Source organism: Microtus oregoni, unplaced genomic scaffold (genome assembly GCF_018167655.1).
Source record: "Microtus oregoni isolate MIOR12 unplaced genomic scaffold, Mior012 000064F_ref0000363, whole genome shotgun sequence".
Classification (NCBI taxonomy): Eukaryota; Metazoa; Chordata; class Mammalia; order Rodentia; family Cricetidae; genus Microtus; species Microtus oregoni.
The window spans coordinates 7,568,870-7,594,402 of NW_024543874.1; the positions used below are offsets into that span (position 1 = coordinate 7,568,870).

Consider the following 25,533-nt stretch of genomic DNA (forward strand, 5'->3'; position numbering starts at 1 on the left):
CCCGTGCCCTGCAGGCTCTGGCCCAGCTGCTACAACTCCAAAGCTACTCTTTCCGTTTTTCCAGAGACAATGCATTTTACTATCACCGGGGCATTCCCACATTAAGTAGTCCAAGTGGGTAAAAGGGTGAATTGCAATTTTTAAATGAGTTTTGTTAATTAAATGTGTTCTCCGGCAAATTCATATATTTATAGAATGCATTCTGTGTGTTTCTACCACCCCCACCCCCTTTCTCTCCTACCTCTGTTATCACCCCCTCCTCTCTACGCCCCTTTCCTGTTTTGTTTTGTGACTATGATTTTAATTAGGACTCTCTGTATAGCCACTAGCTTTAAACTATATTGGAGGCCACTGGGCTCACCATTTGGTACGCAACTGCCAAATGAAAGAACTGACTGTCCTTTCCGCAGAGAACATCCTTTGCCTGTAGTTCAGCAGCACTGTGCAGACTAACCCTCCTCACAACACTAGGACTGTTTCGTGGCGTTAATGCTCTCTGAGCTTGACCTCACTGCCTTCTGGCACTTGGTGATGGAATTGACGGAGTCCGTCGTCTTTGTCTGGGTGTGACCCTCCTGGGCTGTGCTGCTCAGGCTAAAGTACCATTTCCTACCAGGCTGAGGACCGGTCTGGAAGTGAGATGTGCACAGTGGATGGAGGAGAGAGAGGAAGAGGGTTTGCATGAGACTGGCACGTCGTCCTCCCAAAGATCTAGGGAGGTTACTCTGGGTTCGGTCGGAAAGAGCAGGGGTGTCATCTTTCTAGGGCTTTGATGTGACTGTACTTGTCTCTTCGTTGGCAGTGTCTCTGTGTGGCCAGCCAGCTTTCTACTGGATTTGCCTGGGCTGGCTCTTTAGTGGATATCCTGAAACAGAACCAGCTGTGAAACACCCATCAGCCTCCCCTGACTCTGGTCCTCCTTCTTCTGCCCCAGCTCTGCCCTGCTAGGCCACAGTGACTGCGAAAACGGGTCCCTTCCCTTCTGGCCTTGCAGTGCATTGTGTCTAGGTGGCTGTGTTTCCCAGAGAGCATCTACAGAGGCTCAATACTCACTGCACCTTGTGAGCGCTCCTGCAGATCAGGTGATGCTGCCTAGAGTCATTTTTGAACCACCTTGTTCCAATCTTGCACATCAAAGTCACTCCCTCTGCTGCTGAAGACCCGGAAAATTACAAGCTCTGAAGCCTGGCTTGTGCTTTCCTCCTCCTCCACTTCCTCCTCCTCCTCCTTCTCCTCCTCCTCCTCCTCCTCCTCCTCCTCCTCCTCCTCCTCCTCCTCGCCCTCTTCTCTCTCTCACTCACCTCTGTGTCCTCACGCACACTAGAAATGCCCTAGGGATCTGGACAGGCACTGGGAGATGCCAACACAACTGGAGTAGGGGTCAGAGGCTGCACTGGGCACTTTCATTTCATAGATGGAGACTTAAAAATAGCGGGACAGATCATGGCTTGAACCCTTAAGCTCCCTCTGACTGGGTCTGTGCTCATGCCCAGGCTGACCTGAATGGGAAAAGTCACCTTGGCACAGGTTTGCATGTCTGAGAGTCCAGAGAAGGCTGGGATCCCTGGTGCGCTATGCCACATGCAGTAGGGAATCAGCATGGGCTGCAGAAGCCTGTGGGAAGGTGCTCTGGAGGACAGGGCGGAAGTGTGTGACAGGATAACGATCCTTGGTGAGGTTCATACATTCCTCCAGCATGACCCTCACTCCCGTCATCAGTCCAGGGAGGAGAAGGCAGAGAAAAACTGCACCATCAGAGGCCCCTCGGGATGCAGCCAGCTCTCAGAGAGACTCACGAGTCCTCTGACTGGGCTGTGAAATGTGTCCTGAAACTTCACCCCCACAGTCTGCTCTCCATCCGCAGGCCCTGAGACCGGTGCAGGCCAGTCCTCCCAGTGCATCTTTCCCTCCATGCCTTTGCCTGTAGCTCCCAGCTATTTCAGCTTCCTCTGTTCTCAGCCGAGCACACACATGAACTGCCCCCTTCTGTGTGTCTTTAGCTTCCAGAAACAAAGAGCAGGTTGGGGTGCCAGTGGACCCCACCTGTATCATTGCAGGAGTTATCACTTTAAAGACGATCTAGACGGACCTCTTAATACTTTGAGTCTTTCTGTACCAGCAAGGATCCTGGCGGTTGCTGATTCCCAGCTTCTGGCCTGTAATGTTTGGACAGTATCTTCTCTAGATGTGTTAAAAAACACAGAAGACACCAGAGGAGGTGGGGTGCTCCGTCATCCCAGCACTTGGGAGGTAGAGCCAGGAGGGTCACCAGTTTAAGACCAATCCGAACTATGTAGGCAAGGCCTTATCCCAGAAGAAAAACAACTGGGGAAAGGGTTTTTTTCTCCCTAACCCTGCCAAGTTCATTTCTCTCTAAGTCTGGTGACTAGAAATGTCTGTGTTAGAAGAGACACTGGACCCTTCTGATTGGACTCGCATCTTCATCTCCATCCTTTCTAGGATGGGTCCAGATTGCTTTATAGCCACCCAGTGAAACTGAGATGGTTTAAGGCTGAGGCACATCCTCCTTCCTCCTCTGTAGTCGAGGATGTGTGGCCACACAGGTCTCCCTATGTATTCACCTGTTGTCTAAGGCTGAGCCTCCCATAGCTTCCTTTCTCCTTTCTCTCGCCCCAGCCTGTCTTCATGAACGCGCCACCACATGAACTGGTTTCCTCTGGTGTCCTTTGTAAGATCATATTGATATGATGATCTGCCTGCCTAGTGGGTCGGCTCAGTAAAAGGGACCTGAGCTCAATCCTAAGAATCCATATAGAAAAAAAAAAAATCTGAGTGTAGCTGGGCATGGTGGTGCACACCTTTAAACCAGCATTCAGGGCAGAGGCCAGTGAGTCTCTATGAACTAGAGGCCAGACTAGTCTACATAGTGAGTTCAGGCCAATCAGGGCTAACTAGTGAAACTGTCTCAAAAAAATAAATAAATAGAAAGAAAGAAAGAGTGAAACAAAACAAAGAGAAACCAACAAGCCTAGTGGCTTGTGCTTACAATCCCAGGGAGGTGGAAATGGGAGGGGCCCTGGGGTTTGCTGGCCAGCTGGCCTACCTGGTGACCTCCAGGCCAGTGAGAGACCCTGTCTCAAAAAAAACAAGGCAAAAAGCATCTAAAGAACACGTGAAGTTCTGCACTGGTGTCCACACACACGACAAGCATATGCACATGTGTGCCTGTACACACTCACACACACACACACACACACACACACACACACATCTACAGCTATATAACAGTCCAACTCAAAAGCACTCATTAGCAGAGAAAGGGCTTTGTAATATGCATCAAATATTATCAAGAAAAGGTAGGAAGTCGAATGAGATAATTTAAATCCAATGATTACCCAGTTAAGGAAAAAAAAATAAAAACAAAGTACTCCTTAGGCCCAGGGATCAAATTTATACTAGAGCCAATTCCGTGCAACCAGCGTGTGTTTGGTTGAACTTTGGTTCACCATGTCAGGCTTCACTGTGGTGTCAGACACTTCTGAACCCCATGAGGGAAACCGAGATGAAAAAGCTTAGAGGGAAAGTAGACTCACAGGCCCAAGGTGTCACTTGTCCCTGACCAGCTCCCAGGAGCAACCCCTGTAGCCCACTGCAGTCCTGCAGCCCTCTGCAGCCCCTGTAGCCCACTGCAGCCCTGCAGTCCCCTGAAGCCTACTGCAACCCCCTGCAGCCCCCTGCAGTCCCTGTAGGTCCTTGCAGCCCCCTGCAGTCCCTGTAGTTCTTTGCAGCCCCCTGCAGCCCTATAGGCCCCTGCAGCTCCCTGCAGCCCCCTGCAGACTTGCAGCCCTGTAGGCCCCTGCAGCCTCTGTAGCCCCTGAAGCCCCCTGCAGCCTCTGTAGCCCCTGAAGCCCCCTGCAGCCCCTGTAGCCCCTGCAGCTCTTGAAGCCCCCTGCAGCTCCCTACAACCCCATCTCCCCAGCATCAGCTTCTACTCACCGTTTTCTGCTTTATTTTCCCACAGAGGAGATTTTGAAGAGCCACATCGCGCATTGGTGGTCACCAGATGGCACGAGGCTCGCCTATGCTACCATCAATGACTCTCGGGTTCCTGTTATGGAGCTGCCGACGTACACAGGCTCTGTCTACCCCACTGTGAAGCCCTACCACTACCCTAAGGTATGCAAAGAGCGGGTTCAGTCAGCCCAAGTCATTCATGAGCTCGTTCGGCCACTGCTTCCAAGATGTAATCTGACATCTTGGCCGGCTGCACAGTAAACACTCATGTTGCATTAAAGTCCCATCTTTGTTGAGTTTATTGGCAGGTTTGCTTGATTCTAAATAACTGAATGGCCATTGATTATTTGTCCAAGGTCCTTATAAGCAAAATAAGTACATCACCCCCTTTCAGTGACTCCAAGTGACCAAAAGCTTGCACTTCTGGCTCCCTGTGTGATGCAACTTCCGGTAGGTTAGAAGGACTTCTCTCTCTTCTGGCTTCCTGGGCCATGAAGAGGCTAAACTATCCACAGTCACTGTTGGTCCCAGAACTTGTGTTCCCCAATATCCATATGTTGAGACCCCAAGGTGGTGGGGCTCTTAAGAGGTGATGCAGGCTATGGGTGAGGAGCCCTGTGATTGAGGGGCATATGAAGGAGCCAGAGAACTCTCTCTTCCATTCCAGCTATGTGAGGAGTCATGAAACAGGCTTCATCTATGAGGCCCAGGCTCTCACCAAACAGGAAATCAACAAGCACCTTGATCTTGGCCTCTCAGCCCCAAGCTGTGAGGCTTACATCCCTGTTGTTCATAAGCCACCAAGTCTTTGATATTTTGTTGTGGTGACCAAAGTAGACAAAGACAGGGCTGAGCCAGCAGAATAGCAGGGAAGGGCACAGGAAAGTGGGAGGGCCTCCAAAGCTCAACCCTGCATCATGTCACAGCATCCACGCACAGGGCAGATCCTGATACAGAAACTTCCGTGACTCCCTCACTTGGAGGCTGGTATCTAGGAGCATAGATGCAGTTCCTGCTCCTAGGCTGCACACAGCTACCTATCCTATGCCCGAGGGCATCACCAGACTGCTTTAAGGCCAGAGAACAGGTGGGCATGGCACCCTTACTGCTGGGCTCCCACCCTTTGCTGGGCCCCACTCATACATCTGACACCATCCTACACCTGCCAGGGAATATTTGAGCTAAGGTCTCTTCACCCACCTGGCTGGTCTAAAAACTAGCAGTGCATGTTCCCATATGGTGAGAAGTCCCTGAGCCTGTGGAGGACCCATGATGAGAATGACGTATATGGGCTCAAAACAATGAACGAGAGGAAGCAAGCACCTAGTGAGCTTGCCTGTGTCAGCTGCCAAACAGAACACCACAGGCTTAGGCCACTTCCACGACCACAGTGGTGTCCTCACAGCCGTGTCCCCATGACAACAGTGGTGTCCTCACAGCCGTGTCCCCATGACAACAGTGGTGTCCTCACAGCCGTGTCCCCATGACAACAGTGGTGTCCTCACAGCCATGTCCCCATGACAACAGTAGTGTCCTCACAGCCATGTCCCCATGACAACAGTGGTGTCCTCACAACCGTGTCCCCATGACAACAGTGGTGTCCTCACAGAGGCTGGATGTCTGAAGTTGGGATGTTGATGATCCAGGTCCTGGTGATGACTCTTCCTTGCTGGCAGACTAACGTCTTCTTTTGAGTACCATTTTTTTAAAAAAAAAAAAATAGAGTCTCAGATGTCTCCAACTGGCCTGGAATTCTCTGTGTCCCTGAGGATGGCCTTGAACTTTTGATCTCCTACCTCCCAAGTGCTAGGATTGCAGGCATCACCATTCCCAGTTCACACGTGCTGGAGACTGAGCACAGTGATCTGTGCGCTAGGCAAGCTCTCTCCCAACTGAGGCACATCCCATTATTTCTTCAAAAGGCAGATGACGAGAGCTCTGGTATCTTAATGACACGAATGCCATCACAGGAGCCCACCCACATGACCTCTTCTAACCCTAATCACTACCATAAGAGCATGCTTTCAAATACCATCCACCTAGGGCAAGAGCTGCAGCATAGGAATTTGGGGTGATTCATCCAGTCCATCTGGTGGTACAGACCCCCACCAGTAGCCTTTGCGGAGTGTGGTCAGTGCCTGTTGGGGTCCCAGAGTGGAGGAGCCTGAGTCACTGAGGACACAGCCTTGTCTCCTTTCCTCTCCTGGGAGATTGTAGCATGGATTTGCCATTGACTAGGTGTCTCTGCTCTCTTTCCCACCAGTCTTCATTGTATACAAAGTGAAAGGCTAGCTGGACTCAGTTAAACATAGTATATGAGACTAAGTCCAAGTCTCCCTAGCTCTTCTATATCCCCTAATATACACATACATACGCACACACACACACCAGCCATACACATACACACCAATCATACATACATGTGTACATGTATATACACATACATATATCCTTAGAGTTGTCCTTATAAGTGACAGCCTAAAATCTAGTAAGTTCCTTGATTTGGCAGTGTGCTATGGGACATGTCCTCTTAACCAGGAACTAGAAAGTGCAGTCCTGCTGAGGATTTGGGGTCCATGTTTTAGTAGAAATTCCACAGACTGACCGACAGAGTTCTGGGATGTGCCCTGTTCTTTCCCTCTCCCAGTCAGAGTATCCAGCTGCCAACTTGTTCCCTGTTGTGGAACAGATTCCTTCTAACCTAAATGTATAAGAGGTGGAAGACATCAGGTCTGAGCAGCCTTGCTGAGCCATGCCTCTTTCAGCCCTTCTCAGTTAAGAATTTGGTCTCCAGAGAGAGAGGATGGCTGAAACTGATCAGGACTGTGGTTCCTTATTGAGAAAGAGGCTCCTGGGAGCTGTGACCCTCATAGATCAGTGTTCCTTACTGTCTGTGCATGCTCCTCTCTCCTCTTCATGGCCCCGTACTTCTCTCTGCCCTCCTGAGCAGTTTTCTTCCTTCTCATGGCTAGCCAAGTACCCCCAACACTGGCAGACGGAGTGAACTGGATGGAATGGGCAGATGACGAGACACCTGGGAAGGCAGAGCTGACCCAGATCTCTCTGCCTTTTAAACGTTCTGTATATTAGGAATGGAGAGAGCTCAGCTGGTAAAATACTTGCCATGTAAACATGATGCCTAGAGTTAGATCCCCACATAAAAATCTGGGTGTGATGGGATATAGTTGTAACACTAGCACTGGAGAGGCAAAGACAAAATCCCTGAGGCTTCTGATAAGCCAGCTCTGGTGAGCACCAGACCAGTGAAAGATGCTGTCTTCAGACAAGACAGTGGATGGCATCTCAGGATGCACGACACCCAGGCTTGTCCTCTGGCCTCCAAACACATGCAAACACACACACATATGGATACACACGCACACACACATATCTGTCCTCAATGTAAGTGATGCTCTTTAGTATCAAGCCCCACAGTGCCAAGATATGAGTCTTTCGGACAAGATGTTGCAAAGCCAAGGGGGGTTCCAGGCATCATGGCCACTTCCTCACACCACTCCCTCACAGCTTTGTCCCCTCACTTTGCAGGCTGGCAGTGAAAACCCCAGCATCTCCCTCCACGTCATCAGCTTGAGTGGACCCACCCACGACCTGGAGATGATACCACCTGATGACCCTCGCATGAGGTTGGTTTCTTGCACCGTTGGGTTAGAAACAAATGCAAAGGGAAGTCATTAATGCAGCTTCTCCAGAATGGGTTCTCTTGTAGCACTGGTTAGCCTCCAAGCGCTTGATTCTCCCAGCCTTCCTTGCTGATGTGTGGTTATCTTTTCTGGGGAAAAAATAAATGGGAAACACCAAGCAGCATATACTTTCATTCCTGACCTTATATCAGGCCAGATAACCTTTCCCATGGGAAGGAATGTCCTCTGGAAAAGCATGCCGGGTCAGCCCCTGTCACAACAGGGTCATTCACACAGCAAACCGATGGCAACCTCTGGATGACCTGATGCAAGAAAATCCTGGAATCCAATTTCCGAGAGCAGCATCCCATTTTCAGGATTTTGGAGGACCTCTAGCTAAGCATCTCCTACCTGATGAGTCCTGCTCTAAAAGGGCCAGATCTCCCAGCGGGTGACAGGCATGTGCTTCAAAGGACATGTGGAAAATCATGTTGGCCAATTGCTGCAAACATCTACTTTGTACAGACTTTCTAGTTAAACCAGAAAAATGGGATCCATCGAAGTGAAATTATTTGAATATCGGCTTTGCTTGAAATCAAGCCATCTGCAGACCAAACCATCTAGAGTCTAGTTCCATAGTCACCATACCTCTCTGCGAGAACAGGGAAAGGACCCACATATCTAGGACTCTGGATGCCTATTAGAGCTGTTAGGGCTGGGAGCATCCAGTTTGGAGACTTAGCAGGTGCCAAGGCTACATGACAAAATTTGGTTCTTCATGTTTCTATCACTTACAAATTTCCACATTATTAGAAGTTTCTGGCGGCTTCTAGAGGGCAAGTGCTTGGCCCAGTTGCTCTCGCTCCCCTGGAGAGGGTTCTCCACCACACGCTCACCCTCCGTTCTCCTCTCCCTGACATAGCCCCCTAGTTCCCCTAATGTGTAGTTTTCTTCACCCTCATGGAGAATCACCAAGCAGAGGCACTCATTTGACATCGGTAGACGGGGACAGAAGGGAAGATGGTGGAACCCAGTAGAATTGTGCAGGGGCCTTGGGCACTTGGGGAAGGGGTGAAGATAATGCTCTTCCGAGAGGGCTTGGCATGTCCAACCTGCTCCCCACATGCAGAATTCCACTGAAGGTCTTCAACCCCTTTCTTTGGTGGAACCTGATATCATGGTGCCCCTGGGAGGAAATAAAAAAAGGCCAGGCTTGGAAATTTGGTAATCTGTAAAGGGCTAGCCTCTTCCTTTTTCTTCCTGCCCTGGGCTGGTCTTATCCCTTGCCAGACAGGATTAGGTGCCCCTACTGAGTCTTCATAAACCTAAGCCCCCGCAGCTTCCTAGGGTAGGACTCTGGTGGCCCATCATAGGGCAGTCCCCCGGTCCGTGTGCAATGGTGGAAGAAGACCAGTCAGTTTGGCTGATGCTATTTTTACTAAGATAAAACAGCTCAGGTTATTGTCTCTGCATCTCTCCTGAAGATCCATCTATGTCATCAATTCCCTCTCAGCCAATCCCTGCCAAGCCTCCAGGGGCCTGGTCCAGCCAACATGCTGAATTAATATGGAAAGTCACCTGGAAAATTTCAGCCATCTGTTTGAGTTAATTGGGAGTCTCGTTTAGTCAATTTGGTGATGCTGTTTCCACAGACTTGATCAGCTTCAAGGACAATGAAAAATTAGCTGCAATCAGGACTTGAAGTTTGAGGGCTGGCTGGCTTTCAGGTCTTCTGCTTGCTCTAATTTCTTAAGCTAAATGCAATAACATGCTTCATAAGCAACACAAATTTGTAACACGCAGATGCCACTCCACCTACTGATTCTCTGTCACACTTCCTTGAGGTTTTCTTTTCTTAATTTTATTTGTTTTTCTTTCATGTGTGTGAGTGGTTTTGCCTGCATAGATGTATGTGCACCACGTGCATGCAGTGTCTGCAGAAGCCAGAAGAGGGAGTCAGGTCCTCTGGGATTAGAGTTACAGATGGTTGTAAGCCACCATGTGGGTTCTAGAAGCCAAACTGAGGTCCTCTCTGAGACCAGCAAGCCCTCTTAGCCTCTGAGCCATCTCCTAGCCTTGCTAGAGGTTTCCCTAAGATGCACACAGATGCATCAGAATGTAGTCTCAACATGAGCACGCAGTTGGTAGTTGCCTGTCATTCAACCTGGCACTAAGAATTTGATAGAGGGCAGAGGGTGAAACGGACATAAGGCAAAGCCTTATAAACACGTAAACAACTGTGGGCCTGAGAAGAATCATGAAGGTGTATGGAAGAAGAGGCCGTTTGTCTGGACGTGACCATGTCACTGGCTAGACCAGAATTTCTCAGCCTTGACACAAATAAAATCTTGGGCCTGGTTAGTCTTGTTGTGGGGCTTCTCTGATCCCTCTTTCCCCATCCCCAGCCATGGATGGAAGAGGTCTCCTGGCATCAACAAAACTCCAACCAGAGAAGCCCTGGTATGAAATGAGGTTCCCTACCAACTGACTGGACTCAGTCCTGTGGCCCCAGGCATTTCCAGCCTCTCTTGCTTGTCCTCTCCTCTGTAAAATAGAGGAAGGTACCTATTATAGAACGTGTGCGGTCTCCAGGGTAGCTGGTAAAACTCTAGGAGGTGATTCAGGGAGCATAGCCCTGACCAATGCAGTCTCCTGGCTGGTACTATTCCCTGCAGGCCACATCTCCCTTCTCAAATGTCCCCTGCTTGTCAAAGAAGTTCATGTTCACATAGCTAACTGGCTGCCTAGCATCACCACTGGGCATTGTCAATTATGTGGTCAAATTATGATTCCCAGGTGAGACAGGGGACTTTAGTTGAAGATTTAACTCCAGAGTTAACAAAGGATGCAAGAAAGTGTTCAGATGGGTCCAGATGGCATTTGAGAAGATGGACATCTAGAGACAATTCGACAAGCGTGGCATTGAACTTTCTGGATTCCTTCTGGTCCAGCAGGCAGAATCCAAAGATTCCTCTACACCAACAGGGACGAAAGTTGCCAGTCAGTCAAAAGCAGTCAACACAGGAAAGGTTGCTCCTTATTATTTTGCATGATCTCATTGGCCTCTGTAGGAGGGCTGGATGAAGTCAGCCACCATTTCTCATTGGCATCTGAAACTGGACAGTCTTTAGTAAGCTGGGGTGCCTGGTCCCTTCCTGCCCTCAAGCCCTGCAGTTTTCCTACCCCAGTCCAGGCTACTCCATCTTCACCTTGACCAGCTTGGCTGACTGTCCTTGACTGCCCCAGGGATCTGCTCCTTTCTGTGTATCCTTTCTGTGCCTAGCAGTATCGCCCCCATGGCTTGTCAGTCTCCTGCTTCCCTACCCACTGGATCTCCAAACAGTAGCTAGAATGACATTTAAGCCACAGTGGGTCATGAGGCCCCTGCTCAGAGTGTCTGCAGCTTCCCTCCTCACAGAGGAAAACTAGACAGCTTCTCTAACAGCCTAATCACTCCGTCACTCAAACCTGCTACTTGACTCTAGCACCCCCTATCGTCTATCACTAGGGTCTTCTTGCCCTGAAAGCCCTTTGGAGAGCTCAGGTTACCTGCTCTCCCCTTCAGAACCAGGGGATCTGGAGGGTCAGCTTGTCTTTATTGATTTGTTCCTGTTTCTGCCCCACCTGCAATGTGGAGTGGTTGAGGTAGGGATAGAAACACACACACACACACACACACACACACACACACACACACACAAGTCTACTCCCATTCTGCAACAAGGAGTGGTGCATTATTTCAGTTCAAGACAAATTTGCTCAATGAGTAAGTTAATTTAAATATTAGAACCAAAGTTTCTCTTTCCATAGGCTTTTGAGGTCGATTTCTTCATTTGTGCTGGTTATTTTCTGGGGGTGGAGGCTAATGTTTTGGCATTAGACATTGGCCACAGCCTCCATTAAGGAAAGGGGAAATAAGGGGGCTGGAGACGTGGCTAGTGATTAAGAGTGCTTGCTGCTCTTTCAGAGGACCACGAGTTTGGTTCCAAGCACACCTGCTGGGCAGCTCACAACTACCTGTGACTCCAGTTTCAGGGGACTCTGAAATTGGCTTCCATAGGCACCCCCATACACGTGGCATATGCATATAGGGATGTAATAATTAAAAGTAAAAAGTAAGACTTCAAAACTATAAAATGAAATGATACACTTGCTCTGTGCAGGGTACGAGGGAGACTTAAAGTGCCGTGGGGGTGGGGGTGGGGAGATGTGCCCCGTGGGTAAAGATGCTTGCGGTGAAGCCTGGAGGCCCAAGTTTGACCCAGAACTGACTCCTCACCTCCCCATGTTCACTGATGTGCTGTGTACACATACAATTTTAAGACATTTTAATGCCCTTGAAAATGTAGAAAGAAGTAACCAGGAATCCTGAAGATGCAGGCATATAGTCAGCAGGGAGGCACGGGGCACAGAAAGACACCAGACACCTTGTCAGTTTCCCCAGTGCATGGCTGTTCTTTGTCTCCACCCAGCCTGGCTTCTCTGGGATGCTGCGTTACGCTGGCCCTGTGAATCCTCCTATGTGGCTCCCAGGCCCTCATTGGTCTACGTAGAAAGAGCTGTGTTAGGCCCTTGGGCAGTGGAGAGCCTCCCTGAGAATGCAGTCTCCGAAGCTGTGACAGCACCCTGCTGCGGACTCTGAAGGGCCAGGGCAGGAGCCACACGTGGGAATGAAAGAGGATCCCATGGAAGTGTTGGGAGCACCTCTCAGACATTTCAGGAAGCTGCCAACAGCCGGGGTGTCTTGGGATATCCATGTCAGGATCAAGAATGGCCCTGCGGCACACATAATTCATACAAGCACACCATACACATAAAATTAAATAAATAAATCTTTTTGAAATTGCAGTTTTAAAAAATATGGATATACATGTGGATCTGGATATAGATAGAAATAAGGCTATTTATAGGGACGGGTGTGTTATAGATCAAGTGTAGGTGCAGAGCAGTACAGAGATGGTGCATGCATCTGAGTGTGTATCCAGCACGCAGCCTGCACTGTACTCCCAGACTGTACACAAGGACTTGGTGTGCCACTGTTTCCTGGTCAGCTGACTCTGCCAAGCCTTCTCTCCCCCCAGCTCCTCCTCCACACACAGTATCTCTGATCCAGCCTGTGCCAGCACCCCTGCGAAACTCAGCCTTCCTCCTTTCTGGTTTAGGCACAGTGCCACACTGTGGTGGGTCCTGGCTGCTCAATGTGGGAAGCTCTTGCTGGTGGTGGGAACATCAGTCATTCCAGGCTGGGGAGTGAGAAACCTTTGTGCTATAGAATCACTGCAAATGTTTTCCCAGAATCCCTACCAACTACTGAATTAGCATCTTCCCTATTTAAAATGCCTAGCCCATAGGAATTGAAAATCAGAGTCTTAGAAGTCTCCTTAGCCGCATTTCCAGGGGAGAAACAGGACAGTCTGGTGCTCATCGCTGTGTCTCAGGTGTCACGAGCATCCAGGGTGTTCTGAGGATGTTGTCGGGAGACAGCCATGAACGATGAGCTCTTTGGCAGGCCTGTGAATAGAGCAGACGTCAACGAAAAAGCATCATTGACATCTGAGTGTTGGCAGCATTCTGGACAAGGGTTTTGCGTGCTGTGTCACAAGGCTGGTGAATCAGCCGATGGTGAACACAAAGGGCTGAAGTGACAGCTAGTCTCCTCCCCTGAGACACAGCTAGCAAACCGGTACATTCGTTTGAGGGTATCTGCCAGAGAACAGGACGTGACAGAAAACGGCCTGCAGCCTGTGTTTAGACATGTCCGCATGCACTGGGGCATGGCAAAATAGATGCATGCCTGCTGTCTGCCAACAACAGGTCAGTGTTTGGCATCCATCCTCCCCCCACCTTCCCATCTCAAGGATCCTGATGCTTCTAGAGCTCCCAAACTTTCCTCACTTTCCTTACATTTCCCCCAGTGACGTACAGAGACTAAAATTGAGGTCCAAAGAGGGCAGGTGACTGCTAAAAACTCCCCTAATCCTTTTCAGGGCCAGGCATGGGTCTCTAAAGCCAGAGGTCATTGCCACCTGAGCTCCAACGGGGCCTCTCAGGTTGGAGAAGCAGAGCTCTCTCTGGAAGCAGAGCTCCTGCCCCCCACAGTCCCCTCAGAGTCTCGAGGTCAGGAGACATATTCAAAGTGCTTCCCTGGACTCTAAGGAGGTCTGTAAGTGCTGAGTCACTAGGTGTGCAGGCCCTGCTTTCCCGTGCATGCTCGGGCTGTGGTAAGCAGGGCTGTAGCCCTGTATTGAACAGAAGGTCTTAACATAGTTTGACACAGCTTTAGCAGAGGTAGTGACCAAGCACCAGAGCACTGAATCAGTCAGCAAGCACAGTGAGTCAGCCACAGGGGATCATTAATTTAAGATCAAACATGGAAGGTAAATGTGTGGTAGTTTGAAAGAAAATGGCCCCCATAGGGAGTGACACTATTAGGAGGTGTGGCCTTGTTGGAACAAGTGTGTCACTATAAGGGTGGGTTTGAGGTCTTCTATGCTCAAGCTACACCCAGTATGACAGTTCACTTCCTGTTGCCTGTGGTTCAAGATGTAGAACTCTCAGCTCCTTCGCCAGCACTGTGTCTGCCTGTGCACTGCCGTAAACCTCTGAAACTGTAAGCCACCCCCCAATTAAATGTTTCCATTATAAAAGTTGTCCTGGTTACAGTGTCTCTTCACAGCAATAGAAGACAGTATGTATTCAGTGGACACCAGGAGATCAGAGTAAGCAAGTTCCCAGTGGCCGGGGTAGATATGGAGAGGGTGGCATCAGGACGAAGCTGAGCAGATGACTGGGGTCAATGCCAGAGTAGAAGAATTTGAAAAGGAGATAAAAGCCAGATACCAGACCACCCACAGCCATCGTCACAGGGGGGAGATGTGAAGAGGCACACAAGGGGTCCTGACACCAAGCAGGTGTCTACAGGCTGTCCACAGCCCAGCATGACTAAGAGAGTGCAGATGTTTCCTTGGCAACAAGATGGTGTCATGAAGCTGGTGTCAGGCTGAGCATCAGCGATGCCCTCTCTGGGAGCTGCAGTGATCACTTGCTCTGCCTCAGAATCTGCCCTCTATGTTCTTCTTCTGTGAAAGGAGGGACCAGAGTTTTTGAGGCTCTCAGTCCACAGGGCCCAGAGATTCACTCGATGTGCTAAATTCTCTAGCCTCGCCCTCAAGCACTAGCGTGTTATTTGGTGAGGCGTTTGATGAAAGGGACAGCTGTGAACAGACATTTTTGTCCCTCTGCACATCAGCCTGTGGTCCAGAAGAGAAAAGACAGCCCCTGAGTGTGCTTAACTCACAGAATTGCGAAGCTGCTTCTTACAAATGAGCGAGCTTGACCAGGACACCCCAGAAAGCTGTAGTGCCCATGACCCACAGCAATAGGGGCTCTGCTGTCTGAGAAAAGGCTCAGGGGTTATTCTAACTGAATCTCAGGGGCAGAGAGAGTCAAATAGAGCAAGCCACCCATAGACTGGGGTCTTGTGTTGATGGGGGACTGCAAGGAGAGAGCCACAGAAATAAATATCACCCTCTTTCTCCCTTCCCTTTAACCTCTTGACTGTGCCCCTGTAAGGCAATCAGAGCCCCTGATGCCATCTGTCATAGTCACATTAGCATTAATCGGAGGCTTGTTTGCAGTTTCAGAGTCAGTCAGGATCATGTGGTGGGAAATGTGGCAGCACACACACAGGCATGGCTCTGGAGCAGCAGCTAAGAGCTCACATCTGATGCAAAAGTTACAAGGAGAGAGAGAACAAGACTGGTATGGGTTCCTGGCATGGGTTTTTGAAATCTTGAAGTCCACCCCCAGTGACACACCTCTTGCAATAAGGCCACACCTCCTAATCCTTCCTAAATAGTCCACCAACTAGAAACAAACCCTCAAACATATGAGTGTATGAGGAAGCATTCTCATTTAAACCATCACACCAGCCATACTGGGGAGTACCCACAGGAGCACGGAGCAGAATGGAGGAAGCAAAGGACGCCTACAGGGACACATAGGAAACACCCAGCATGCCCTCATGTGGCACCAGTCATTTGCCCAGGAAATGCCTAATACATTTTGATGGACAGTGGATAAGTTCATATATGGAGCCTGTATAGATAGATGTGTGTTGGATGGATAGATAGATGGGTAGTAGATAGACTGGTAGGTTGGAAGGGTGTGTGAATGAATGGGTTAGATTGCATTGATGGACAGTAGAAGATAGAAGGAATGGATTGGATTAGATGAGTTAATAAATGGATTGGATGACTGAATAGATGAATTGAATTGGAAGGATTGGAATAGATGTGTGGATGGATGGATGGATGGATGATTGGATGGATGATTGGATGGATGATTGGATGGATGATTGGATGGATGATTGGATGGATGATTGGATGGATGGGTAGGTGGATAGACAGAAAGAAGTAGATGACAATGAATAAATAATGGATGATGGACAGACAAGAGTATGATGAGTGGATGGATGGGTGGGTGGACAGACAAGCAAAGAGATAGACTTTGACTGCACTAAACTAGAGTACAGAGAGGGCCTGCATGTATCTTAATAGTTGCCTGATGACTCTGAGGACCCAGACAGGACGTGAACTTCACTGCAGGCAGCCTTGTGCTCAGCATTGACAACTTGCTCAAGGTTGCCTTCTACTGAAGCACACCATTTTCCTCACAGATGCCCCTCCCACAGTGTGTTCTCTTCCAGCTTGATCCACGAAATAAACATTGCTTTAAGATGCCAGAGTTCACGGGACTTTGTTCCCTTTGCCCTTTATTGCCACTGGCTGTCAAAACCTGTATCAGAATCAGAAATACCAAAAGTGACATGGTACATTAATCCCTGTGAGAGAAACAATATCCAGTCATATTTTATGGCAGACAAGTGGGCTAATCAAACATTCATCCACTGCTCACCAGCAAGCACCTCTGTGCTCTGGTCTGAAGGCACCTCCTAGGCCAAGCTGCAAGTCCCCTTCCCATATGCTCCCAGGCAGAGCCAACTTCCTCCATAGTACCAGTCCCTAAACTGAAGTTAAAGACCTGCTCATCCAGTCTTCGTCTAACCTGTAAGCCAGTGCCTGCCCATCAATGCCTACAGTTATTTAAGTAGAACCCTGCTGTCCATAGCATCTGCTCTGAGTACTGTGTTAGTAACTGTGAGTAAATAGCATCCTTTAGACTAGAGAGACCATCAGAAACCTTTCCAGCTTGGGTCCAGCAGTGTTTCCTGCAAAGAAAGGGGCTAAAAAGGAGAACTGTTCTGCATCAATGAGGCAGTGACCTGAGAATACACTCTCAGCATTCACAAGTGCACCCATGAAGCAGATTTCGAGAAGCACCCAAGGTTGGAGAGATGCTCTGCAGTTAAGATCACTGGCGACTCTTCCAGAGGACCCAGGAACCATTCCCAGCACATGCATGGCAACTCAGAGCCATCTATAATTCCAGTTCCAGGGGCACTGATGCCCTCTTCTGGCCTCTGCAGGCACCAGGCACAACTCCCACGCACATAAAATAGTAAAACAAAAGTGTGCTCCTTTGGGCACTCAAAGAAATCTAGAAATTTGTCTGAAGGAGATGGAACCTCCAGATCTGAATGTTGGCAACAGGTCCAACAAAGCTGTCTGAGCCAAAGAAATAAGCAACATCCCATACTGTGTCAGTGTACAGTTGTCCAGAACATTTAATGGGAAGAGGATTCAGCAAACAAGCTACATCCCTTCTGTGCCAGGTCCAGCCCTGACTTCCTCAGAAGGGTTATACTTCCCATCTTTCTGGTCCTCTCCCATAACTGCTTGCTAATTTCTTTCCATTCCACAGTACTGCATCTGTCTAACAAAGCATTTGCACATTCAAAGGACATTGGTTAGGGGCAGGGCTGGAAATGGAGACCTATAGTTTGGTCAAAATTCCATATATTTATACAATGTATTTTGTTCGTATCTATTCACCACTGTCTCCTCCAACTTCCACTAGTGTCCCACACCACAGCCTCCTTTCCTGTTGTTTCTAATAAGCCCTGAGTCTGATTTGTGCTGCCCATGGTGCAAGCATACATGGTAGCTATCCACTGGGACATGGACTCCATGCTAACAGTCACATCCTCAAAGTGACTCCCTCCCAGCCTTCAGTGGCTAATAGTTTGTCTGCCTAGGATGGGGCTATGTGGGCCCCACCCCTAGTTAGAATTCTGGCTGGCTTGATCTTGTGCGGATCCTGTGCAGGCAAGCACAGCTGCTGTGCCTTGATGCTTGCAGCAGCACCATGCCCAGAAGTCAGCATTCACAACTCCCATCACCAACCACCTCTTAGGCTCTTTCTAACCCCTCTTCAGCCATGTTCCCTGAGCCCTGAATCAAGGGCTGGTGACAGTTCTTGATGGCCTGTTACAGAAGTGCCCAGTCCAGCCCCACCCATAGCATACAGCTTGAGGACAATTTTTTAGTGACTGTTCTATAAGTCCTGCTGATGAGTTGGTTTCCAGAAGAGAAGATTGTGTTCATTCATCTATTTCCATTTATAGTGCTTCATATATAAATCAGGAATAGGAAGTTTAGAATAAGGGTCACTGCATTTGACTACTAGTGTAAGTTTTTATAAGAGGTGCAGAAGGAATGTGCCAACAATTGAAACAGGTACAGGTCCCTCATTAGTGGGAAGGGTGTGAGAGAGGCAATTCTTTAAGAACCCTCATTCTCTCTCCTTGATCACCCACATGAGTGGTATTGTTGGCAGTCGGGATGGTTATATGTGGCTTCCCACCCACTGCCTGACTGCCTGTGCACAGCTAACCCAAGAGGTCATTAGCACATCCTCGGGGAGCTTCAAGCTGATGACCTCCATCTGCTGTATGTATATGTATGGCAGTGAGTACATGTGTATACATACATGTGTGTGCACACACGCATGGGAGGGCATGGGGGATCATTCATCTATGTTCACACATGTGTGTGTTTATACAAGGGAATGTGTGTGCATGTGTGTGTCTACAAGTATATGGGAGTAAGTGGGTGTATACACACATATGTGAAGGTGAATGCATGTGTGTGCACACATGTACATATATACATGTCTATACATGTGTGCACACACATTTGTGAAGGTGAATGCATGTGTGTGCACACATGTATATATACATACATGTGTATGTATATATATACATGTGTGCACGTGTGTGGAGGACAGCAGTCACATCCGTTTTTTTTCCCCGGTGGTTTGCTACCTTAATATTTTGAGACAGGGTCTCCACTAAACCTGGAGCTCACCAGTTCATACTGGCTGACCACATGCCCCAGGGAACCTCCCCCCAGTACTGGGACTACAGACACACACTCCTGGCCTGATCTTTTTATAGCATGCCTTGGTTATGATTTTTGCTGGTGTGATAAAACACCATGACCAAAACAACTTGAGGAGGAAACAGTTTCTTTCACCTTACAGCTCTATCGTCCAGGGAAAAATAAGGGACGGAACTCAAGGCAGGGGTATGGAGGTGGAACTGCAGCAGAGCCCCTGGAGAAGAGCTACTGACTGGCCTGCTCCGTGGGCCTTGCTCAGTCGGCCTTCTTACAACACCCAGAACCACAAACCTGTAGGTGGCAGCTTTCACAGTGATATGGACCCTCCCACATCAATTATTAACCAATAAAACATACCACAAGCTTGCCTGAAGGACAGTCTGGCAGGGGCATGTTCTCAGTCTTATGCCCCTTCAAGAGGCTGTGAAACACAGGAGCACACTCTAGGGTAGGTAGCTGGAAGGACACACTGACTTTCACAGCAGGTGCCAGGACAGGGGACCAGGGAGGAGACCGACCCTGTAAATGCTGTGCCCAGATCCAGATCCACTGGGCCTGCAGGCAAGAGAACAGATGGCATGAACAGAAATGGCCTTGCTTTAGAAATCTCAGGACCCAGAAGGTTAAGATCATGAGAGTTGGTTGTGTCTAGCAATGCCTCCTGTCTGAGTATAGATGTGATGTATTCCTTACCCACAGGCCTTGAGAGGCTCCCCAGGACTGTGTGGGGCAGTTCCAGGGTCCCCTCATCCCTACCCAGTAAGTCACATCTTCTGTTTGGAGGGGGTGTGCTTGACTGGAAATGGTCATCAGGTTGATTTGGGGAATGGGCAACAGTCAGCGATTGGGTTTCCTGATTAGTGAAGGTCTTGCTGCAAGTACCCATTTGTTCAGGCCTTTCTGTGGAGCATAAGCTAAGTATAGCAAGGCCCCCTTCCAGTTCACCGGGAGTGCCTGGTGAGTGTGCCACTGTTGCCTGTGATAAAAGATCTTATAGGAGCACCAAGTGCTCACCCCCAACAGCAGATCTCATTATAGAGAACAGGCAAGCCACTAAATGTGCTAGCTGGCTTCTAGAACAATCTAGGAAGTCACCTGAGGATACCTATTTGGGGCACTTACTTTCTTGACATTTTCTTCTTCTTTTCCCATATAAAGTGGGGCCCCCTAGCCTTGGAGAGTCCTGAGTGATAGAATTAATCAGCATCAGCCTCCCGCCCTCCCAGTATCAGACCACTCGGTGCATGGTGGTATTTTCAGGTTTGGGCACGTGAAATCAAACTAAGTTCTCCAAAGCCCAGGACCAGAGCATTGGCCCTAATCCTGGGTATTTTTTTCCTTAAAGAGTAAAAAAAAAAGAAATAGAACTGAACCCTCGGTAGCCCAACCTCAGCCTCTGAAGCTTAGCCCTCTGAGGCTCCCCTGCACTCAAGGCCCCTCCTCCCTCACCCCCAGTCCCCACCCCCACCTCTATGCCAGGTCCTTCTCCACCCCACATGCCCAGTGCATCAGCTTTTGTAGGGTTGTGCCTTGGGTAAACCTGCGATGTGAAATTGAAGTCAGTAGAGCCCCAGCGAGAGCATGTGAGTGACTCTCCTCCCCCCTCACACACATAACTGGCAGGGCAGCCCCACTGTCCCCATCTTGTTTCAGAGAGCCCAGCTGGGGCGGTCAGGTGCTGAGGGTTAACTAATCACCCTGACTCTAGGCTGTCCACGAGGCTATGACCCACCTGTGTTCTTGGATGAGGCCACTTCAGAGCCCCGCACCCGCACACACTGGCTGCTGTGTTCAGAAGTGGAGTGTAGCCAGGTCGTGGTGTCCATTGCCCCTGCTCACACTCTTGTCTTTGTTTTCAGGGAGTATTACATCACCATGGTGAAGTGGGCCACCAGTACCAAGGTCGCTGTGACCTGGCTGAACAGAGCCCAGAATGTGTCCATTCTGACCCTCTGTGACGCCACCACGGGTGTCTGCACTAAGGTATGGGGACAGAGGAGCGGGTAAAGGAATGGTTACAGCAGGGAAGGTGGGTTCCAATCAGGCTGGAGAAATGTGAAGCCTAACTTAACTCAGCTTGGTCATTGATGCTATGTCCAGCCTTTGGTTTAGTGCCACCTGGTGGTCAAAACAGGTATTGCTACAAAATCCCTGGGCAGATCAGAGCAGCAGCCTTGAATCCCACTAAGGGGCCTTTGCAGGCAAGGGTCTGTTTCCTTTCACACTGGCCACTGCTCTGCTGGGAACACTACTCTCCCCACTCTCTGTTTCCCAAAAGAGGAGAAGACTGGTCCAGGACCCGACCCAGTTCAGTCTCAGTCCAAGCATACCTTTCCCCTGAGTCAGGTGCCCCACACAGATAGGCAGCCCAGTAGTGTGTCTAGAAGCAGAAGGCAGCAGACTCTCCCTTCTGTTCTGTAGGCCAGCCTTCCACATTGCTGAGCCACAGCCTTAAGAAAGTCGCCTCATATTGAATACAAAAGACCAAGTGACACGCCAGGCAGATCTTCCAGAGACGGCTCTGACCCCAAGTTTCTATTTTTCCAGCAAGGAACACCAGGCTTGGGCAGGTTCACTTAGACCTATGACGCCACCAGACAGCTCTCAGCACACTGCTGGGGGTGGGGGGGGCGTCTCTAGGAGGTCACAGTGACCTGATCCTGCCTCTGACACCTCGTTGGGTTGATATTTCCTCTGGGTTGTTCTGACGGGCTTGCTGAAGGGGAGGGTGAGGCAGGCAGGGCTCAAGGCTCGATATCTGTGCTGAATCTTCTTGGTGCCTGTCCTGATGTGCCCACCATGCAGTAGGAGCAGCCACTCTGGCTGCCACAGGCAGTGTGGGACCAGCCCCAGGTTGGTGGCACCTCTGGTGGCAGCAGCTGAGCAAAGCAGCCATCTGGTGCTTAGGACATGATTTGTTTTGTAAATCTTTTCACACAGTTCCGGGGAGCAACGTTCATGCATGCTTTGACCCATTTTAACTGGCTTTGTTTTCCATGATTGTTTCTTGGAATTGTAAACTGGAATCTTGATCACCGTTCCCACTGGCACACACACACACACACACACACACACACACCAGTTCCAAGCAGTGCAGCACCTGACACTTGCCCACGAAGGAACGTACTGACCAACAGCAATGGTCAAGTAGACACACACCCAGCTAGTGTGGCTGCCAGGTGGGCACAGGCTGGCCAGTGGTGATCACCGAGGTTTAGAAATCCCATCAGCTTCCACAGGGCCACTCACCGCTGTGAATGGCCCTGGTTGTGAAGGACAGTGGCATTCTCCTTGCCCGAGGACGACTGTGCTGGGCTGTGAGCCACAGCATGGGACAAAGAGAGCAGGGATTACCTCTACACCGAGTTGCCTGGGTGCCACTCTGTGCAAGTGCAGTTGCCATGTAGGTGCGATTAAACCGTTCTCTGTACGGTGCGGTGCATGCAGGCAAACAAGAGCACCTTTCTAATGCTCCAATTCCATTTCAGAAACACGAAGATGAAAGCGAAGCTTGGCTCCACAGACAGGTAACTCCGCATGCCGGACACCATGCTCCCATCACCCTGACCCCCTAGCCTGGTGCTTCTCAACCTTCCCAATGCTACGACCCTTTAATACACTTCCTGGTATTGTGGGGACCCCAACACCATAAAGTTATTTTTGTTGCTACTCTATAACTGTACTTTTGCTATTATAAATTGTATTGTAATGATCTGTGTTTTCCAATGGTCTTAGATTACACCCTTGAAAGGGCCATTCAATGCCCTAAAGGGGTTGTGACCCAAGGTTGAGAACCACTGCCCTAACCCTCCACAGGGGTGGGTGCCATGGTTTTCATATGCAGGAGTCATGTGGGGATCCCCACCTGAGATCATCCAAGTGTGTTTGCTATTGTGATTGGGGCAGTGTGTGCACAGTAGCCTCTTCTTCGTCCTCCCGGATGCTTGCCAGGCAGTTCTGTAGAAGCCAAGTTCCCTGGGGGAGTGGTCTGGAGGTCACTGTCCCTCAGAACAGTAATGATGAACATCTCGGCTCCCACTCAGATCTTGTAGTTGGTGAACTCAGAATAGTGCGCCCAGCTGTGGTGTGTAGCGGTAAGTGGATACCAATGTGGCTGGTACTCCAGTTCACCCATTCACTCTAAGGCATGGTTTATAGCCGTGGCCTCTCTCAGTAAGACGTTTCCTCAGGAACTTGGACCCCAGAATCATCCCTGAGATTTTTCTCTCGTCCAAAACTCAGAAAAGCATCTTAAAGCAAGCTTTGAAGGCCGGAGACGAAAAGAGGTTGGGGTTTGAGGTGTGGCTCATTGGTAAAGCACTTACACAATGTGCCTGAGACTCTCGGTCCAGTTCTTGGCATTGAAAAACAGAAATCAGGGGCTGGAGAGATGGCTCAGAGGTTAAGAGCACTGACTGCTTTTCCAGAGGTCCTGAGTTCAATTCCCAGCAACCACATGGTGGCTTACAGCCATCTATAATGAGACCTGGCGCCCCCTTCTGGCTTGCAGGCACATGTGGAAGGAATGCTATACACATAATATAATAAATAAATAAATATTAAAAAAAACAGAAATCAGTCAAAGCGGGTCAGGAGGGCCTGGGGAGGTGGCTCAGTGGGTAAGACACATCCTGCCCTTGGCGAGGACAGGAGTTCATAAAGTAGCCCCAGCGCTGAGTGGCTCAAAATGGCCAGTAACTCCAGCTCAGGGGGTCAGACACCCTCTTCTGACCTCCAAGAGCCCTCACACTCATGTGCACATACGCACACAAATACACACAATTTTTAATTAAAATGAAGCCTTAAAAGTAAGAGCTATCAGGAGAAACTTAGGCAGATCTCCCTGTGATGCATTTTTTGACATAACATACCCAAAAAAGTGATGCCTCGCCCAATATTTCTGTTGATTCTTTTGTCTCATTCCAACATTCTTGCATTAGACCAAGTTCAGAGAACTTTTTTCTCTTTTATTCTTCCCAAGGCAATAAAATTATCTTCAAATCATTCTAGAAAAAATCAAAACAGGTTTAAATCCAAAGAATCATTACACAGAGAGAGCTAGGGATGTGGCTCAGCACTTGCTTAGCGTGCCCAAAGCCCCAGGCTCCGCTCACAGCCAAGAATATAAAGGAATTATGAGTAAGAAGCACAGGTGTGTATTTTTATTGGCACGGAGATCCGATTTGTTGAACATCCAGTTATCGCCAGTGGCCCCTGTGTGGGTTACTTTTCAATTGCTGTGATGAAACACAATGGCCAAAAACAACTTATGAATGAGTTTATTTAGGCTTATGATTACCGAGGGATAAGGGTCCATCATGGTGGGAGGCCTGACAGCCAGAGGAAGACACGTGGCAAGGACAGGGAGCCGAGAGCTCACATCTTCAGCCAGGAACGCAAAGCAGAGAAAGCACACTGGAAGTGGGGTGAGGCTCTGAACTTTCAAAGCCTGCCCGGGGGACACACTTCCCCTGGAAATACCACCTCCAGCCAAGGACCACATGTTCAAACACTTAAGCCTGTGTGGGACATTTCTTATTCAAACCTCCTGGGTACCTACGTGTACTCTGGCGCTCTGATGACCACACATCTTTTGTCACTTATCAGAGTAAAAGCCCCACAAGCGCACAGTTACTTCTGAACACATCTTTTTCTCAGCTCGGTGCCAGTTTTATCCAGAGAGGGATGGCTAAGTGGGATCACTTTATTTCCCTCTTTCCAAGTTTGAGTACCAGGCTTAATCCAGGAGGTTATCAAGAGAAAAGACTTGGGCACCCCAAGATGCAAGCATGCCCAGAGTTCTTTCTCCTCCCAGGACCATCAGCATCTAAAGTGGTGTGTGTGTGTGTGTGTGTGTGTGTGTGTGTGTGTGTGTGTGTGTGCTCATCTTATACCAGATAAAGTATCAGATAGGAAATAAATGATCAATTTTAAGTCTGTTATCTATATTATTGTCTAGTTAAACTGCTACGTAAGAATTACATCCAGCACCATGCTAGGCTCTGTAAATTTTGAACATTATTACAGTCAAGGATAAATCCACAACGAACAAGAAGCTCTACTGTGAAAAATGGGAGCACCTTCCCGTTGTGTAGCGTTATTCCTGAGGAGATGTAAACAAGCATCTACTCATCCCAGATAGGGAACCAATGACAGAGAAAAGTATTCTTGAGAAGGGAGGGCCTACATAACCCTGGTCAGTTTTGGGGACTTCCTGTGACTATCGGGTTGTTTACTTCCTGAGCTTAATGAGCTTCCCTGAGGGATGAAATTGTTCCGCTCCCCTTACATTCGCCTGTCCTTTAACATCTGTGTATTGATGAGCCTCCTCCCCTCCACGACAGAAGATTTTAATCTTGAAGAAAGCAACTACAGAAAACTTCTCTTTAAATGAGGTGTAAAACAAGGTTTACTCACTCTCACGGCTTCTGTTCAACATGGAGTTGAGAGTCCCGGGCAGAATAACCAGGCAAGAAAGAGCAATGACAGGTGTCCACATGGAGTTGTTGTTGTTGTTGTTGTTGTTGTTGTTGTTGTTGTTTTGAAACAGGGTTTCTCTGTGTAACAGTCCTAGCTGCCTGGAACTAGCTCTTGTAGACCAGGCTGGTTTCGAACTC

At 49.1% G+C, this 25,533-nt stretch overlaps 1 protein-coding gene across 4 annotated transcripts in view; it reads left to right on the forward strand.

Moving 5' to 3' along the window:
- The window catches only part of Dpp6 (dipeptidyl peptidase like 6), an 866,060-nt gene that overhangs the window by 773,015 nt on the left and 67,512 nt on the right, over positions 1-25,533 (forward strand). For all 4 annotated transcript variants that reach the window (XM_041640587.1, XM_041640589.1, XM_041640586.1 and 1 more), the window contains exons 9-12: positions 3,983-4,137; positions 7,522-7,619; positions 20,776-20,899; positions 22,405-22,443. In XM_041640587.1, the coding sequence (XP_041496521.1) occupies positions 3,983-4,137; positions 7,522-7,619; positions 20,776-20,899; positions 22,405-22,443 (416 nt within the window). The remainder of the gene's footprint in view (positions 1-3,982; positions 4,138-7,521; positions 7,620-20,775; positions 20,900-22,404; positions 22,444-25,533) is intronic.